This window comes from Mycteria americana, chromosome 1, assembly GCF_035582795.1.
Source record: "Mycteria americana isolate JAX WOST 10 ecotype Jacksonville Zoo and Gardens chromosome 1, USCA_MyAme_1.0, whole genome shotgun sequence".
Lineage (NCBI taxonomy): Eukaryota > Metazoa > Chordata > Aves > Ciconiiformes > Ciconiidae > Mycteria > Mycteria americana.
The window spans coordinates 37,384,961-37,405,069 of NC_134365.1; the positions used below are offsets into that span (position 1 = coordinate 37,384,961).

Here is a 20,109-nt window from a genome sequence, read left to right on the forward strand (position 1 = left end):
TTAAAATTTAACTTTGCCTCTTGATATCAGTATCGATGTTCAAGCCACTATGAGGCAAAATTCTCTCCATCATGACTCTTAACTCTGCAGTGGAAAAAAACACCAGAGATGTCTGCAAACACCTTTACGTGACTGCACAACTGATGATATTTCATATCCTGAAGTTTGTTCAGTACTGTTACTATGTATAGATTCGTATCAGTTACAAAAGTATGCGGGAGTGCTAGTAAAGCGAACTCAGAGGAAAAGCTGTGATTCTTCCCATCAGCGTGAAACCGGTTCATTGCCACAGTGAGATCTGACAGTTTTGCCTCTGTATAATGTGGCGACAGAACCCTCTTCTCATATTCAGAGTCTGCATCTGCATACATCTATCAGAATGGACTATCACTAGGAGTAAACACCTGAAATTAACACAGCCCACTGCTATCCCGTGTTTAATTGAATCCAAAGGACTGATGCGCATCATTTGGAATGAACAGGAACATGGTTCCAAGAGGTAATTTAATGAATCACAATAGGTCTCATGAGCATTTCTGTTGGTAATTAAGGCCATAAAGCTACAGGGAATGATTTCAATCACCCACTGCCCATCACAAAATAACATATAATTTAATAACAAAGCAAACAATAAAACAATAATTGCAGCGCAATACAAAGTTAGCTTAACAGCTAACTAGCATTTTTAACTTGCTAGTCAAAAACATGCCCTCAGAGATGTCCACATACAGTGCTCCACTTTCTGACTCAAAAGCGACTTGAGTTGAAACTGAGGCATTTAAAATATACCAAAAGACAGGCAAGCACTTTTACTCGGGGTTAGGAATATGTGCAATAGTACCTATTGAGATGAAATGCAACTACAGTAAGTCACATTCACAATCAAATCAGCATCACTTAAAAGGATCCTGGCTAGTTTAAATAGTTTAACTGCTCTGGTTTAGCTTAACTAATAAATCTTATGCATTTACAAAAGGCATGCATCAAAACAGTGAGAAAGATTATCTTGTGTTTAAGAGATGCGCCTGAGATTCAGGCACGTGTATAGTTCCCAGTTCTGGTATTCAGCAGATCTGAAAAAGAGTTTTCAATTCTGCAACCACTTGTATGATTCATTTCCAAGGCCATGAGCAATCTTGCTGTATTTGGCTGGCAATGCTGAGCAGACTGAGTGTCAAAGCTGGCAGTTGAAAAGATACGTATGATAAATGTAAACGATAAAAAGTGAAGTATGCAAATAGAACAAATTTTAAACTAAGTCACTGAGATTTAAGTATCAAACACAGAATAGCCTTCAGAAAAGACACATAGGAGACTGCACTTGATCTAAAAAAAAAAAAAACCCAACTTTTAATTAATAGAAATGTTGCTTATTAAAGTAATTTTATACCAAATTTCCTAAGATCCTGACAGCAGGTCTCACCAAATTCACAAGTACTCCACTTGGTTCAAAAAGCATCACAAGGTATAAACAGAAAGTATGTGATACTAAAAAGTTGTAATTATCTCAATTTTAGTAGCAGATGAAATTGCCCAGAATACATTGTTACAGTATTCTAAGATTAACTTTGCATTCCAGTACGGTGAGTTGGGTACTAGTACAACTGTATGTCCAATTTTGTCTGACATAGTTAAAGAAGGGAGCTGTTAATCTGCAGAGAGGACAGTGGATGACTGCAAGCTAAACACCAAGCATCGCAACAGACAACTAAAGAGCTGCAGTAAATTTTTTTTTCATGGATCTCAGTAGATTAACAAATCTAAGATTCTATAATGTAATAAGACAATTATTTTAAGAATCAAGAACGTTAATATTTTTTGCTTATGAGAGGAGTAGCATATGGTCCTTTTTTTCCTGATCTACAAAACAGAGCACTGAGCAAATGGAGATCAGTGAAAAGGGTGGAATGTCAGCCAGGAACAGCTTTAAAAAAAATTTTATATGTTACACTTAATAGAGGTGGCAGGGTTCCTATCAAGCTGTTACAAATACGGAGAGCCTGTAGCATGCTCCCAGTTCTATGCCAATACACACCTGGAATAAGAAAAGACAGAAAATCAGCAGGTACAAGCTAATATGATAAAAATAATTAACATTATTAAATAATCTACTTTTTCTCAAGAAACCATCATTTTACACAGACAGTATAAATTCCAACACAAACAAACAATACATAAAACATTTGTTCCTAAGAAGTGTAATAGTTTACATTCCAAAATATTTACCACTACTGTTCTTAAATATTTTTACAATTTTTTTACACAATCCTTAACAAAAAAATCATACAGCAACAAGTTGTCGATTTTACTCAAATGCAGTAATCATCTATTCCCTCAGTACTTTTACTTCAGAAATTGGCATTACTCTGTGAGGAAGGGTGTTACTGCTATGGCCTTGATTAAAGAAAACATCACCTGTCTTTCATATAAGTTAACTTATCAGGCATTCACAATGTAAGAGTAGCTCCCCATCCAAACTGAATGTTTATGGTAGCCTCGATTGGTTAAACAAAACAGTAAGATTTGCAGGAAATTAGTATGCACATACAATCTAATACATACTGATTTGCTTGTTTTAAATGTGATTAATCTCAATTCTTCTTACTTGTCTCACTATTGTTAACAGGCAAATATGGCCATATGACAATTTTCCTCATCTTCCTCATTTTGATTACAGGGATAATAATGACAGTGGGATGCTTTAACTCCAGATGTCACACTCAGACAAATTCTACCCAAAATGCTGGCTCCCTTTTCATAAGAAAGGCAGTGTTATAGAACAGTTTACTGACCCTCATTCCACAAGACATTTCAATCGTTTTAGTTTAGGCAGCCAAGTAAATTCAGGGAATACCAATATGCCAACAGCTCACCATGTACAGTAAATAGGTGGAAACATCCAAACAACAAAAAAGGAAGTAAATCATTAAAGCTTACTTAAGAAATAGCTACGCATAGTCAATAATTAATTGACTCATTCTCCAAGCAAATCATCCATGTTTCTTATGAAGGTATTTGGACTGGTCTGTGAATTGCCATCGGGATTGGAGCCCAGAATGGAAGCACTTAGAAAACCCTTAGGAAAATGCTTATTGGTTAGGCGTGTAAATAGTTCTCCTGAAGACAACAGCCTTGGTTTTTTTTTGTTTTGGTTGTTTTTTTTTTTTTTTAAGTAAGCGTACAAAAATCAAAGCTTTTGAGAATAGACAGACCAATGCATTTTGAAAGCATAACAATGGTACAGAATCATAGGTTTGATTTTACTGAACACACGGGTGAAATCCTAATTCCTTGTCTGAAAGCACATAAAGTTTGACCACCTAATTCAATTGTGCTGGTATTACAGGCGTTTTAAAAATTCACATCCATTTATCCAGTTCTGTCAAGTTAACGGCCAGTAATTTGAAAATGATGTAAAAATAAAGATCTTAAAATAATAAACTACTTAGAAAGCAATCCTGCACTTTTTGCCTCATAAAGCACACCTAAAGATTTATGTCTACAGGTACAATGTACAATGCTGCGCCAGTGGGAGCCTGTTTACTATATGATTTGCAATATATGTCACAGTAAATGAACCCAAACATACAAGTAGGGGTGCTCAAATTTATGAAAAGTTCTTTTCCCTTTTTCATGACAAGATACACACACAAAAAGATAAAAAGAAATCTAGAACATTCTCTGAATAAGACTGAAGACTTTCAGGAAAGTCTGAAGAAAAGCCATTATTTAAAATAAAATTATTTCAAATAGTAAGGCAGTAAAAATTTATTCTCCGTTCTGATTCTTCATAATTTTTTTTCAAGATTCCCAAGTTTAAAAACTACAGGCTGTAGAAACTCAAGAATGTTTTCCAGCTCCCTGGGTTTATAGAAGAGCAACAGAACCACGCTGCGTTACAGGGAGGCAGCCACCGCAGTACAGGATTTACACCGAGCAGAATATGGAGAAATAATTATTGCAACAGAGACCAAAACCTTCGTGAAAAGTTAACTGTTCGACGATGAATGGTGTCCTCCAGAAGGAAGCTCCCAGGCAGCGTTCAGGCTGCTGCGAGGGAAGCCTTTGCCGTGGCTGCAGTTGCACAGGGAGCATTACTACAAGCAACAGACAGTGGTTGAACATTTTATGCTCCTTGTTTGGCTGCCTGCTTTTGAAACGGGTTAAAAAGAGCTGGTTGAAAAGCTTTTGGATTTCAGAGGGACACTGCTAAGCAGCTGCTGGTGACAAGGAAGGTACCCGAGACCCGACTGCCACCCTGTCCCCTCTTTTTGCCCTGCCTGTGTTTATCTTAAACTTCTCGGCGAAGGATTCACCCTGGCTTCGCCTGGAGAAAACCCTGGAAAGCTGCGTACACACACGCGCGGGTCGCGAAGGGCACAAACCTTCACTCCCACAGGAGAAAGCAAAGAACCTCACGATTCACAAGGAAAACATAGCAGTCTGCCTCACTTTTTGGTTTTTTTAAACCGCATTCAGCGCCGACCTCCCCCCCGAGAGCCGGACTCGGCGAGAGGGGACCCCTCCAGCCGCTCGGCGGGGGTGGTGGCTGCTGAAGAGCACCTGCAGGTGACCTGCGGCGAGCCCACGGGTCTTCACCACCCCCCGCCCCAGCTACTCTCCGCCAAGGCCGCAGTTCGTCCCCTCCCCGCCGGCACCTCGCCGGCGGTGGCGGCCCCCCTCGGCCCGGGCCCCAGCGTCGCCTCCTGCCCCTTCGTGCCGGCCCGGCGTGGCTTCAGTGACACAGCGGGGAAGGACCAACACAGGGGCTCCGGCCCAACCCGGGCCCGGGCGGCTGGGGCCGGGTGCCGCTTCCCGGCGGGCCCCCGCTCTCCCCGCCCCCGGGCCCCGTGTGCGGAAGCGGCCTGACGCGCGGCGCTGGCCGCGCCCGGGATTGTGGGAGCGGGGGGGCCGCGGCGGCGGCGGCGCGGGGGAGGGGAAGGGGCCGGAGCCGCGGCTGACGGGTTCCGGTGTCGGGCGCAGACGTGTCGGCCGGGGCCGCGGAGCGAGAGGCGCTGCCCCTGCCCGCTCGGAACAGCGCCCGGCCCGGGGCCGGCCCGGCGGCGCCATGTCCGGGACCAGCAGCCCCGAAGCCGTGAAGAAGCTGCTGGAAAACATGCAGGGAGACCTGCGGGGCCTGAGCCTGGAGTGCCGGAAAAAATTCCCCCCCGTCAAGGAGGTGAGAGGCGGGCTGAGCTGAGCTGAGACGGGCCGGGCCGGGCCGGGCGGTGGGCGCCGCTCCGGAGGGGCCTCCCTCGCCGCGGGGCCCGGCCGGAGCGGAGGCTGCCGGCGTGCCCGTGCCCCCGCGCCCTCAGCCCGGTGCCGCTCCCGGTGAGGTCCGTCCTTCATGGCCGCGGGTTGCCGAGCGCTGTCTGTGCCGAGACGTGGCTTTGCCTGTCGTGTTTGCGTGTGGGTTGTTCTTTTTAGAGCGTTATCGAGGCAGGGGACGTGGGCCGGGCTAGTTCAGCTCAGGGAGTGGGGCTGGGGAGATGGATCATCTGTTGACAGGGGCAAAACGGGGGCAGCCCCGCTTCACCCCCGGCGTCCTCCCGGGGGAGAAAGACAAAGTTTGGCTTGGCTGTCTTGGCATCTCCTCACGCAGCTGGCCCGCAGGGCTGGGTGCTGAGGGTTTCGGCGCACCGGCGGGCAGGCACCTAGCGAGTGCCCGTCGGCCGGCGCTTCGGTAGCGGCTGGCCGGTGGGCGAGGGGGGGCGGCCCCGCCGGGGCGGGCCGTGCTCTGCCCCCGCCGGGTCACGGCCGCCCTCCGGCTGCGGTGGGAGCGCCTGGGGGCGCGGGGCCTCGCAAAGCTCGTTTCATGTCTGTGTCTTAGCCGTGTAAGGCATGCACACGCTTTCCGAAGTGTGGCTCCCAAGTCGGCGTACGTTATTTCTCACTATTGCACATCTGTGTCTGCTGGTATTAACTGTGTGGATCGCAGGTGATTGCTAGCGTGCTCTGCGATTTTGGGGTTATGTGGTTTTCCAATGGTATGGTTGCAGCCGAGGAAGCTTGGGAGTCAGAGAAGTTTAGGTTACTTTTTCTCCCTTTTAAAAAATTCCATTAATACATTTATGTCAGTAGGATTGCATGTTTTATTTTTCAAACCTCAGTTTACTCTGTGTGCAGCTTGAGACTTCAGTAATCTTGATGAGCTGGATTACTTTAACTGAAGGGAAATTCTCTCTAATTTAAAGTAGACTTTAACTGTGTGTTTCTCTAGTGTGTTTACACAGTTTAACTTTTTCCCTATCAGTAGTTTATCACCTGCTATTTTAAAAAATATTTTTTCTACGCAGTAGTGGGAGGAAAAATACTAATATGTTAACTGAGATTAAGCTGCAGAACCAGAAAGGTACATGGAAAATATGGTAAAGACTCCGTCAGTTTGGAAGAAAGGAATTACATATGTAATGTGACTTTAGTTCCAATTAAGTGATAGCACATTTAATGTTGTATGAAGTATTACACACTTGAACAGATGAATTGAAGCTAATGACTGTGCTTGTTTTGAAAGGCATGAAGCGTCATGCTGTAGCAGAGCATGTTGTATATGATTATAGGTTGCAGAGGAATGGCAGTGTGTTTGAGAAATTGTGAGTGATCACAGAAAAACAAGAGAAAGTTGTGATCAGTTCTGAGAAATTGCATGTGGTCACATGTAAATGAGAAAAAGTTGTGGTCAATGGAAAAGAAATCTGTGTGTGTGTGTGTGTTTTGGAGGTAGGCGGGGGTGCCGCTTCCACTTTCTCTGTGTGTTACTGTGTGACTCTGAGTAAGTTGTTTGGTTTCTGAACAAGTTTCCCCACTATGTTAATGTTTACTTTCTTCAAGATCTACAAAGGAGATGGGCAATGTAATTCTTAAGCTAGTCTTTTTAGTAATGCTTCATTATATTTGCCATGCTGAAGGTTAGAGGAACCACTGCATGTGCGGTTCTTGATACTTGTTCAGCATTCTTATCGTATTCTTGTGTAAGTATGACTTCTGTGTTGTTCCCTTTTACATCTCTATTTACATAAGCAATTTGCATAGCGTACTTCATTAAAAACACTTCACAGTTGTCTGGAGTTTGGGTAGGTTTATGGAAGGTGTTTGTAAAGAGGTGGGACTCTTTCTGCTATGAGTTGTGGGCTCTTACAGAGAGGTCTGAGGTGAGAGCAGTCCTCTAGTAGGATGTATGATACAGTTGCAGGAAATGATCTTACTTCCTCACTTCTGGAAGGCATTTTTTTAAAATTCTAGTTTTAAAGGAAACGGGTGTCCTTTTCTGTCAAATCTCAACTGCTAAACAGGTATTTTCATTGCATGCATTTGGTCTGATCATGATTAGATTTGGCTAGAGTGATCAGAGGAATGGCATGTTCTTACTGATTTGTAACAGCACCAGCTTTTTAAACCATGTTTAAACACAGGCTTTTTAAAACAAATTCCTACTACTTATAATCTCACGTTTTTAATTCCAGTGTAACTAGACTATTCTCATCACTACCACATGCAGTGTAATTTATGAGTTTATCTTGCAGCTGATGTGTATGCTTCCATGTCACTTAATAAACTTATCATACTGTGATAAAGCTATTGAAAAACTCCTAGTCCAAAATTAATAGTTATGAGCTGTATCATAGTTGTTAGATTTGATAGGTACTTTATGAAGTTAAACTGCTTCTAATAATATTTTCAGTTTCTGACGTAATCTAAAATTTTGCTCACAGCTATTTTTTAAAATGTCTGATGATAACAACCATTTGTCTATTCTGTTTTTTTGATTTTTTGTATTAATACTGTTAAAATTCTGCAAAATTAATTTAGCTGATATGTTTGCTGCTGATAAAAGTAGTAGTGTAGTTCTCAATTCTACTTGTTGCTCAAATGATCAATTTGAGCGACTATTTTTTTAATCAATATTGTAAGGAGTTAGAAAGTGGTATGATAGAAAAATAGAGCCTGTGTTTTTTTTTTTTAATTAAATAGGGTTTTAGTTTTCCCTTTTTAAAGATTTCTAATGCATATGTTATTACAAACTAATGCCATATCTATTAGGTACAGAGAGACCAGAACAATATTAAATGATTCTTTGAACAGGCAGGTAGATGACAGCTGAAGAGCTTTATTGGACTTTTTTTTTTTTTTTTTTTTAAATTTTTTAGGGGGGTGGAGGGGGTGTGGATGCAGCAGAAAAAGGGACAGCCGGCTGTGGGATCCCACAGACTGTGGGATTTAGGTCTTAGCCTCAGTTAGGAGCTAGAAGCAAGGTCTTAAACCCTTATTGGAAATGGAACTCACACTCCTCACTGTTTTAAGCACTTTCATCTCATATTTTTCTATCACTTCTGAGTCTGTGAAGTTTTCTTAGTAGGTCACATTTAGGTGGAAATCATGTAGTGGTAAGTTCAGTCACAACAGTGGATTCTGAGTTTTTTTCTGTCTTTCTGATAGTCTGTTAAGAAACATTGAAATTACTGAGTTTCTCCCAATGTTAAACTTATGACACAAATATGTGGCGAACTTCCTTCCCCTTAGTTAGAACTTTTAACTAAGAAATAACAGAACGTATTGTTGGCCCCAAAGCAATCCATACTTCATCTTTGCTCTGTGTGACAAATAATACCCGAGTAGGATTTTCCTAGGTGGTGCCACGTAATACATTGAGAATGGGAACTGCAGAAAGAATCTGTGGGTTTGAAATGGTATTGCTGACGATGTTTGGGGATTAACTAATGTGCTAGACTTATTTTTCTTAAGGGTGTGGGGAATACCAGTTACTATTAGACTTCAAACCCATGTCTGTTTGTTGCTAGATGGTTTTGACTGTTTCTGTTTGATAGGTGGATAAATCCTGTGTGATACTTCCTCAGATCAGCACCGACTACAGAAGCATACTAAGCATGAAAGCTATATACTATGACCAAAGAGTAGTTTTATAGTTATGTTTGTGATGTGCCAAAAGTGTTTATATTGGCAGATATACAAATAATGACATTGCTGAAAAATGTATTCTTATTTTCACAATATATTTCCATTTCTCAGTTATAAAAAATAGACACCAACCAGGGATGTGATAGAAGCTCTCAGGGCAAACATAAATTAAACAGTATCTTTTGGAGCTTGAAATTACAGAGGATGAAGCAGTCTTTGGTACCGGCGTAAGTCATGCTCATGTTATCTTAAGGAATCTGACATTTCTCCTAGAAAACAATACCACTTGGCCGTTGTACCCTTGTTTTTAATACGATGGGCCCTAAGCTTTGCTCTGTATTAGAGCATTGTGACGCTTAGCTTCTAATTCTGGACTGAATTGTGTGGCACACACATGAAGCTTTATAGACTATCTTAACCTGCTAGTGACTGGAGTTTCAGTATCCTGTGCTGGGTATGTGGGAAGCTGACAGTGCTCTCTTTAGTGAACTGGAGTCAGAATATTGTTTTACCACAAAACTGAAAATAGTTCAGTGTGCTAAATAGGTTACCTGCTGTTTCTTATTACTGAATGAAAATACTGTTCTGTAAGCTGCATCTGATTTGGTTTGATAATGTTACTGTGTAAGAAACCTTAGACATACAAGGGGAAAATATAAATATTTAGCAGAAATAATCAAGAGAAAATAAACATACCCAAAAACTTCTTCTCAGCCTGAATTCCAGTCAGATATAACTCCTTGTTTACACAGATCCAGTCCAGCAGTCTCGGCTTTCTAGTAGGCTTGTAGTCTCTATGTTGGCTCAGTTTTCTTCTTGACTTTTAAACAGCAGTAAAAGCAAAATGAGCTTAAAAAAAACACAGGAAAAAAAATTAACACTTACCCGGCTCCTTGCACCGTTACAGGCACACTTGTGCTGGTCGGAGAGGGCAGGCAGGGTTGGGGCAGGCAGGGACTGCATCTGCCCACGGCAGGATCAGCTAGACGTGTTGCAGGACGGGGTGTGCCCTCTGCTTAGCAGCTGTGTCATGGATTGCAGGGAACTGTATGTTTTAAGATGTTTGCTGCTGCAGTAATTTGGAATAGTAGGGCTGGAAAAGAAATAGTGTTCAACTTCCCTCAACCTGGAAGAGCAGCACAGTTTTAGCTTTGAATACTTTGGTCAGTTGAAGTGCTCTCTTGAGACTCCTGAAAGATACCTTTTTATAGCCTCTCTGTACTGTTTCTTTTGCAGGCCTTTGTTTGAAACAGCAGCATTGCTTTTGTTTAAGTATTTATTGAGTTGTGTATGCCTTTGGCATACAAACTTATTCTTGAAACTGTATTGTAAATTAATTTGATGTATCTAGGAAGAATAATAGAATATAATTTTGCAGTCTTATTTTCCTTCTTTTATGAGTATCTCTACTTGCAGGCAAGTAGCCTTACAAAATCCTGTGGGTAAAAGTTAAAGAATCCAGATTTGAGTGACTTCTGCATAAAGCAAACTGTAAATTATTTAATTACAGTAGAAGTGGCATGGGCTAGCAGAGCCAAGAGATAGGATTCACCCCTTCTGAAGGGCTGTCTGTTGTGTTCTGTGAACATAGGTTTTATTCATACATTCTTCCTTTGGAGTCCACTCCTGTCTGCACTGAGTGAAATATGTGACAGTTTTATCCCCTGGGTTAAATCATTCTCATTTTGGAATGATATGCTGATCCTGAACACATCTTGGGGCTAATGCCAAAAAATTAGTGGGGAAGCTTGTCCTTTTAGGGAACCCCTCTGATGTCGCTGGGTAGCTGTATGAAACTAAATATGAGGATATTGCAAAATTTAAACATATGTTAAAAAGATACAGATCAGTTAATTAGGTTTATAACGTCGAAGTGATCATTAGGATTCCTAATGCAACTGGAAGGAACAGTTAAAAAAAATGATGGGTGAATATTAGCTGTTTGTTCTGTAACAGGAACAATATTTCAGAAAATCTGTTGAATGTAGTGCAGTACACAAATTGGAGAAGGCTAAGAAAGAAAATGATGTGTTAAAATGCCTTGTGATTTGGGCATTTGAGTCACTTGATGTATTACTAGCATTGAATGGTTTCTGAGAGCTCTGCATTTGTGCTACTCTTGCAGTAAAAAGATGAGCCAAATGAACCTGGCAAAGAACAAATCTTGTATGTAGACCATTTTCTGTAGGAGTGACCACATTTGGGGGTTTTCTGCTTTATTTTTTGATTAAAATTGATTAAATAATTCCAATACTATAGCCTGCAGAGAACTTAACCTACATGGAACTTTCCAGGTTGGTTAATTTTCAGGTCTTCACAGCGTTAGTTCGGAAGGATGCAAATACTGTAGTTTTTTGTTTTCTTTAATGGGTATTCACTTAACTAATAATTTGAAGGTTCTTTTGAAATGTAGAAGCTATGCTCTGTAAAATGCAGATTGTCATAACTAGGCAGCTTGCACTCAAGCATGTGTTTTGTGCATGTGACTGGAGATTATTCTGTAGCATTCTTTAGTTGCCAGCCCTTAGCTGATCTGGGAACTTGAAACAGCTGATCCCTAATATTTCCTACAGTTCCTTTTATAATTCCTGATCTTTATGAATTGCCATGTCTGCTAGCTTCATGTTTGGAATCCATTAATTTGCAGGTTTTTTTATTCAATATTGATCTATGTACTGTAGTATTTTTCCAAAATTATATTTTTAAAAGTGTACTGTTATGTTTCTAGGGGACTGTCATCTCTTCAAATGTGTTCTAAGCTTCAAGATTTATTATAAATCCTAAATTTCATGTCATCATTTTAGTCTTTGATAAGGAACGTCATGTGTTCAAAATGATTCACATCATGCATATAGACCCAATTTTTCCATCATGTAATATCTTGCAATTTAATGAATGAAAAAAAATGAATAAAATTTTCTGTATCTCAGTTTATCCCTAAACTTTTCAAGTCAGACTTCAGTGCAGGATTAAGGTGCCTAACTTTTAGTGTCTAAGCTCCCTTCATTGATTGTGCAGGCTCATTTTTTTATGGAAAAACTGTCAATAGAGCCAAATAGCTATTCAGAGGATCTTGTAGCCAGGGGATTGATTCAGTCTGTTGCCTACACATTAGGTATCTTTGTCACTTGAGATACATCGATGTTTCTTCCTTGGCTTCCAGCAGCCGGTCCAGAAGAGGGATGGGGTCTTCTGCTGTCTGCATGTAGTTGTCTCGGATACAGACATCTAACCTTAGACCTCTGTACTGAGCCCCTGCTAGCAGGTCAGCTGAATTAGCTTAAGGAGAGGCTTTAAGAATTAAGGAGCATTCAGTAGAGACTAAATCTCCATTGTAATGGGAGTCTACATATTTATATTTGTGCATCTTAATCTCTAGTTGAATCCCCATTTGCCTCCTATGGCTTCCTGAAGATTATACAGGAAACCTATAGCAGAAGTTGGAAATTCTTGGTGACTCCAGGTCTCAACTAGTGCCCAAACTGTCGACTGTTGTTTCTTTTTACCAAGTGCCAGGCAAACAGGCAATGCTGTCTCTGACTGGGTGACTGAATATAGTATTTGTGGCAAAGCCTCAGGAGTTTCCTGGTCCCATCTGTTCTGATGAACAAGCTGAAGGCAAAATTAGTTTTGAACTTCAAGTGTAAATCTCCTAAAGCTCTGAAACAGGTTGTTGGGTTTTTTTAATGGAGAATCATGATTGTTGTGACAAAAGTATGTAATGAAAAGTCAAGTGCTCTAATTCAGTGATTTCTAATCAGTTGTGTTGTACTTGACAGATCATTCAGAAATCCATTAATGGCTGATGTGGGTTGTCTCAAAGTATCCATGCACTACATTTATTAAAAATATTATATATTAATATTATCTATATAAAATATATAGTGTATATATTACATATAAAATATAATTTATAATATAAAATACAGGGTACGTCCTGATTCTATCTGACTGTGGAAGAGAGAAGTATAACTTAAGAGTTTGTTGCTAATTGGTTGTATTTCTTCTTGTCATGGTTTAATCCCAGCTGGCAACTGAGCACCACCCAGCTGCTTGCTCACGCTCCCCCGGTGGGATGGGGGAGAGAATTGGAAGGGTCAAAGTGAGAAAACTTGTGAGTTGATATAAAGACAGTTTAATAGGGAAAGCAAAAGCCGTGCATGCAAGCAAAGCAAACCAAGGAATTCATTCGCTCCTTCCCATGGGCAGGCAGGTGTTCAGCCATCTCCAGGAAAGCAGGGCTCCATCACGCGTAACGGTGACTTGGGAAGACAAATGCCATCCCTCCAAACATCTCCCCCTTCCTTCTTCTTCCCCCAGTTTTATATGCTGAGCATGATGCCATATGGTGTGGGGTATCCCTTTGGCCAGTTGGGGTCAGCTGTCCCAGCTGTGTCCCCTCCCAATTCCTTGTGCACCCCCAGCCTACTTGCTGGTGGGGTGGGGTGAGAAGCAGAAAAGGCCTTGACTCTGTGTAAGCACTGCTCAGCAGTAACTGAAACATCCCTGTGTTCTCAACGCTGTTTTCAGCACAAATTCAAAACATAGCCCCATACTAGCTACTATGAAGAAAATTAACTATCCCAGCCAAAACCAGCACACTTCTGTATCAAGTCTTGGTTAGCTTTTTTTTTGTCTACATCAGTGCTGTTCAGTAATGAGTTGTTTTAGGTTATTTATTCTGATTTTTTTCTCTTGATTTATATGTGATGTTTTTTTCAGCTGAGGTGTAATATTTTCATTGTTGAATGAAAACTCCTGGTATTAAATATTTGCATTTCATTATCTTTACCTCCACATTCACATCAAGCGAGGTACCTCCAGAGGCAACAGCTCTGAAGCAATTTAGATAACACCGGAATCTCTCCTGGCATTATTGACGGTTAACCTTCAGGATTCTGAATTGGCTGCTGATATTGCAAACTGACAATTTCAGAAGATTAATGGACCAGAGAAGTAGTCACTCCTGTCAAGTGAAAGAGCACTTTTAATATGAGGGCAACTAATACAGTTGCACTAAAGCTGGAAATGAACAAGGTTGTGTGTTTTTAAAAAACAAAAACCTGCAATATCATAAATCTTGAATTGGTGGAGAAAGTGTATAATAGAATCAGTTAATGCTTTTATTTTTCTCAAAACATTGGAGCTCTGGTAATTGAAAATGGCACCATCCTTGAGTTAGAGTCAAGTCTAGCAGGAGTTGGAGTTTGGTATCTTCAACTGTTGTGTCTGTTGTTGGGATTAGAAATGTACACTATTTATTTCCTTCATTAAGTACAAGTAGATCATGATCTAGAATAAACCAGAGCAATTTTGCTTCTGTCTCAGGTAAAGTGTGAACAGCTGAAGAAACTACTTTGTATATGAATCGAGACTGATGGTCTGTTTGCAATTTCTTCTCTTTATATGCTAAATAAAGGTAATACAAACAAAACCAGCAAATATATTAATTTCTTGATTTAAAAAAAAAAAGTTAATCAGGCTGTTCAACAATTCACGTAAATCACACATTCCAAACTTAAAAAATTGGAAAACTGTAGCTGGTTTTGTATTGAAGGTTTTGTGATAGTGAAAGTGGTTTACCAAAATACAATTTTCAATTTATAGGAAAATTAATACTATTTTACCATGATTGCTAAGATTCCATAGAAGAAAAATTACAGTGAGAAACTTGTGCAGGAATTGTAGAATATGAAGTGATTTGAAAGGAGCATTATTGCTTTCAGTGTTTCCTGCTTTCTTTCTCTGCTTGTACATATATCCAGGATGGAGCACAGATCTGAACAGTGATTGCAAACTGCTTCATGTTCACTGCAGCCTCCCTTTAGGAAGCTGTGGCCATTAACAAGCCCTCCCCTTAGTCTTGTTGTCTTCAGGCTGAACAAGCGCAGCTCTCGCAGCATCTCCTTATCTATTGTTCTCCATCCCCCAGCTGTCCTGGTAGACCTCCAGTGAACTTGCTTCATCATGTCAATGTCTTTCTTGCACTGGGGAGGCTAAAACTGGTCATATTACTCCAGCAGCAGTCCCGCAAGAGCCAAAGAGAGGAAAATACTCCCTTCCCTTGACCTGCTGCCTATGTTCTTGCTAATAAAGCCCAGCATGCAGTTGGCCACCTTTGTTGCAAGGGCTCACTGCTGGCTCTTGGTTCCACTTTGTTGTCCACCAGGACCCTGGGTCATTTGCTGCAAAGCCAGCCCACAGTCTGTAATGGTGCATGGGGCTGGACTTTGCACTGGCCCTTGTTGAACTTCATGAGGTTCGTAGCAGCCCATTTTTCAGCATATCTGGGTTCCTCTGAATACACACATACACTCCCCCCAGAATGCTGAACAGTACTCTGAATTTTATATTTGTCCGCAGACTCTATACCTTTATCCAGGCTGCTAATAAAGATGTTAAATGGTCTTAGCCCCAGTATCCGTCCCTGAGGAGCACCACTAGTAACTGGTTACCAGCTGGACTTTATACCATTTGTAATGACTCTTTCAGCCAATCTTCTACCCACTTTACTGTCCACTTGTCCATATCTCACCAATTTGACTATAAAGATACAATTGGAGATAACATCGAAGGCGTTGCTATAGTCAGCATATAAAGTATGTAGCACTCTCCCCTTACCCACACAGCCCATCATCTCATTATAGAAAGCAGTTGGGTTGGTGAGGCTCATGCTAAATTCATGTTGGCTGTTCCTAGTCATCTTCTCGTCCTGCATGTGCCTAGAAGTGGCTTCCAGGACTATTTGTTCCATAACCTTCCCAGGGAGTGATATGAAGCTGACTGGTCTGTAGTGCTCTGGATGCTCTTCCATACCCTCCCTTGAGATGTGTGTGGTGCTTGCCCCTCCCCAGTCATCAATAACCTTCCCCAGTCACCGTGATCCTGATAGAGGGTGGCCTTTCAATGACATTGGCCTTTGCGTGCATGGGCTTGTATGTGTCCAGTTGACTTAAGTACGTGGTTCAGGTACTGCCTGCCTGTATCTGCTTTTATGGCGGGCCCAGAGACTCTGCTGGTAGGCTTTGCTCCAAGCGAGTAGAATGTGAGCAAGCTCTAATCAAAATACATTAAATCATTCAATATAATAAATCACTGTGAGTGCCCAGTACTGTCAGATCAGAACTGGCATTTCACCAGTTTAAATCACAGGTAGAATGAGCATATATAAAAGAGAAGGGTCTGAGCAGGGATTGTACTCCTGGGGAGGAAGATAAAAATGCAGAAGGCAAGTACAGTGCTTTTTCACACAAATGTGGTATACTTGAGTGCTTTCATGAGGTTCATTTAATGTGGAGCTTTTTGTGAGTGTGTCCTTTTCCAAATAATAGTTTAGTAGTACAGTAATGGTCCAGAATGTGCTTTTGCAAAGCAAGCCAGAATAACAATGAAGTGAAACTGTACTTTACCCAGGCAGATCTCTTACCTAAACTATTGGATATAGGGTTAGTGTTCCAGTTGGAAAGGCAGATAATGATGAATAGAAAAAAAATTGCTCTTTTTATTTTATGTAATAGATGTGGAAGTGACCATAGATGACATATATTACTCTCAGCCAATCTTAGTAAAAGATTGGCAAACAATGTAGTGTAAATACCAACACAGACCATAATTCCTGAAAGCATACCTGAATGCTTTTCTTTTTTGAAGAGAGCAAAAGCTTGTGTAGTAGGAGCTGCAAACCTTACAGCAATTTTGGTATCTCTGGAGATAGCAATTTGCTCTGAGCATACAATTGAAACACAAATGGTCATTCAGAGCATTAGCGGTGGAAATTCTTTATTTTATTACTTTTTTGTAACAATACTATGACATTTAGAAGTTCATACAAAAATATATTTAAAGTTAGATCAAGCCTTAGTGGAAATTAGCACATGCCTGCTGTTGGAAGATGTGCACTGTGCATCTAATGACAGGAAGGCTGAAGTTCTTCCCTGTTTGAACTGAGGACTGAGAAATCTGTGAGGAGGGGAAGAGTTTTGCATCTGAGAAACTCTTAAAGCTGGGTTTGAAAGTGTCTATGAATTTGTACATCCTGGTCTCTCCTGTGCAGAGAGCCTCTGTCTATAAGGTAGCTGTAGGGTGAGGTTCTCGGTGAGCTGTGAATGTTGCTGTCGCACTGTACCTTGGGAGAGGAACTTCGAGGCCAGGAGGCAGATATTATGCCTAGGCTTCTTTTCAGTTTACTTGCAACGGCACTATGTGTGTTTTGATTTTTTTTTTTTTTTGTACATAAATTCTCCATTTGCCTTACTTTGATTTCTGTGAAGGGTGATTTCCATGTCATCAGCAAATACTTGGTAAGTTCCAAGGAAGCAGAAAGATGATGGGGCAAGTACTTGAGCCTGGAGGGTCCTTTTGAATTTTGCTGTGAGATTATTGACTGTTTGCTTAAAAGCAAATCAAAGTATCCAGAAGAGATTGACTTGAATATGTGCTATCACTGAGAGTCAATTTCTGTTCTTCATCAATATTTCCCCTCCCCAAACTGAGTTCTGTAGTTGCTTCAGGAGAAACATGAAACAAACCCCAATAATGGCAAGTGTGTGTCTGAGACATTTTATTTCAGTTCATTTCACAGTTACTAAAGTAGTAGAATAGGAAATCTAATTGACTGAAGGTTTCAGGTACACTTGAGCTTTGTTATGTTACAGGAATTATGTGTATTAGTTTCTTTTCAAAATTAAAAAGATAACTTGCTCATTAGACTACTATTAACTGTGGTGCTAAGGGAAACGGATGTTACTTTTAAAAGTGGTAACTGCTTTAAAAACATGGTGCCTTATATTTGTGTGAAAGTAAATTATCGTATTTGTACCCATAAATACACAGTATGATGCTGGCCATCTCCTTGATTAGTGTTTTTATAAGATCCTTTTCAAATGGAGCAGTGTCCTGGAGAGTGCTGTAGTAGTTTCAAATTGATGTAAATTTGTAAACTTAGTATCTATTAATATCTCTTTTAACTTGCCAAGTTAAATTGGTGCAATCCAAATACACTTTTATATTGATGTAAAAGGAATAGCCAGATAATTGTGTATAGTCTCATTTTTTTCTCTTGGTTATTTGTGATGAGCTGAGGTAATTTTTTGTAAATGTTAATATGTGGTCTTTTTGACATATATAGTGGAGTATTGGGGTTTGTGGTAGGATGTATGCAGTGTAATTAGTTTTTAATTGTAAACATTTTGAATTGGGATTCTAAATAGAAAGCAAAGCATAATGCAGATAATCATAGTTTTTCTCCATGAGATATAGGAAGTTCTATCTGTTATATTCTGAGTGGCAGTAAAAAGTCTAATAGCTGTTGGTTTGTTTTACCTTAGTTTTTAAAAAATATATGCTATTTTATATAAAGCTAGCATGGAAACAACTAACTTGGAGACATTATGTTGGAAATAATTTTTTCCTTCTTTGTGCAGAGTACACGGTGTTTGCAAATGTCGCACATGTGGACAGGCTTAATATTTCTTTGATTCAGAGTGAGTTTGTCACTCCCGGCAAGAAATAAATCGATTGCTGGTAGATGTGATGAGGTTTAGTTTGAAGGTAATTGAAGTTGGACTGTGACAAATCCTTCATATTAATTAATAGGAACAATTTGTTGTGACAAGACCACCCCCTAATTAGCTGAGAATTTATAACTGAGGAAGATCGGGAGTTGACTTAAAACTCAGACACTTCAACACAGTAAGTTAAGGTAGTTAAAATAAATGAGAACTACATTTGGCACTCCTCATTTTAATTATGCGAAAGATATATTTGCATGTCGCTTTGTGCTCATTTGGGCACATTGTATGTTAGTTCAGGCACTGTGGATATTATTCTGTCTGTATTTTTAAAGTAGAAACACTATATTCAGCAAAGATAATAATAATATTTCCCCAGAAATAATTCCCCAGAATTTCATGAATCTCTTCAATGATGGTAAGGCAGTGTTTAGTCTTTCTATGTTTGTGCTGGAAAATGAGGAAAAAAAAAAAAAAAGTTGAAAATTTCAGTACCACATTTCTAATTTAGCTATTTTGAGAAATATATTTATCAAATCTTAATTAAAATATTTGATTTTGAATTTGTACAGTCATCTTAACCTGATTTTCTGGGAAATCTTGTTGGACTAGTGTTTTGATGGGGGAGGAATATTACTACTTGGTAGAACTTCATGTACTCTTGTTTTCATATTTCTGCTGCCACAGCTTGTCTGCTTCTCTAATCTGCTTTATGTAGTGACGGCACACTTTAAATAGTAGTATCAGAGGAAAAATGGAAATATGGGAAGTACACAGAAATATGAAGCTAAACTAAAAGGGGATATGTACTTTGAAATTTGGCACAATAGTATTTTCCAGTAATGTGTCCTATCATTTGGGAAAATCTGTTGCATTTATTTTGGCGCGCAGTGTATTGAACGTGATTTCTTTAGTTGTTTCCAGAGGTTTATAATGTATTAACGGAACTAAAAAATGGAAAGGAGCCGTTTGCAATGTATTCTGCGGGTTTTTTTGTTGTTTTGCTTTTTTTTCTTTTTTACACAAAACTTGTCAGAAATTGTAATTTTGAAATGCAAAGCCTCAATGTTATTTCAGTTTGGCTTGATTTCATTAGAGGACATGACTTTAGTGATTTATGCTGGGAAGCGTTTGTGGACAATTGAAGAGAGAATTGCTGTTCCCTCACAGCAGTATGTGTTCTCCTTGGTGGGCTGCTCGGCTCTGCAGCACCTGGTCGGTGTCCAGCCAGTCTGTGCACACGCATCCCCTAACCTGCACGTCTGCAGCCCCAGGTCCCGCTGAAGGGGTGCACGAGGGAGAGGAGGATGCTGTTGGTCTGTCAGGTCATACTTACTGGGAAAGGGGAGGAACTCTTGGTATGGATTCTATGGCATGTCAGGAAGAACGGAGAGTATTGTTAGGAAGGCTTCGTTGTGGTACTGCCCTGGGATAATTTGTGTAGGGCATTGAGGATACAAAATCCATGGGAAAATGAGTTTCATTCTCATAGTCATTGTTAGTGTGTTAGCTTTCAAACAGAAAACACTGCTACCCGACTGGAAGAACAGTAATAATAATATTCAAGTGTCATGTACCACATCCAGTTTATTAGCTGGATTTCATTGCTTAAGCGTTAAGTATTAAGCATTGATATAATTACTGATGTTCTCAGTTTCTTCAGCATTTCAACCCCATGAATGTG

The 20,109-nt window shown here is 40.3% G+C and overlaps 1 protein-coding gene across 8 annotated transcripts in view; it reads left to right on the plus strand.

Moving 5' to 3' along the window:
* Positions 1–4,927: 4,927 nt before the first annotated feature.
* MON2 (MON2 regulator of endosome-to-Golgi trafficking) overlaps positions 4,928–20,109 on the plus strand; it is a 121,496-nt gene continuing 106,314 nt past the window's right edge. For 6 of the 8 annotated variants that reach the window (XM_075494776.1, XM_075494733.1, XM_075494762.1 and 3 more), the window contains exon 1: positions 4,929–5,179. In XM_075494776.1, coding sequence (XP_075350891.1) covers positions 5,069–5,179 — 111 coding nt within the window. In that variant the 5' untranslated portion in view covers positions 4,929–5,068. Of the gene's footprint in view, positions 5,180–20,109 lie in introns of all 8 variants that reach the window. The other 2 variants (XM_075494725.1, XM_075494783.1) reach the window with 2 other exon arrangements.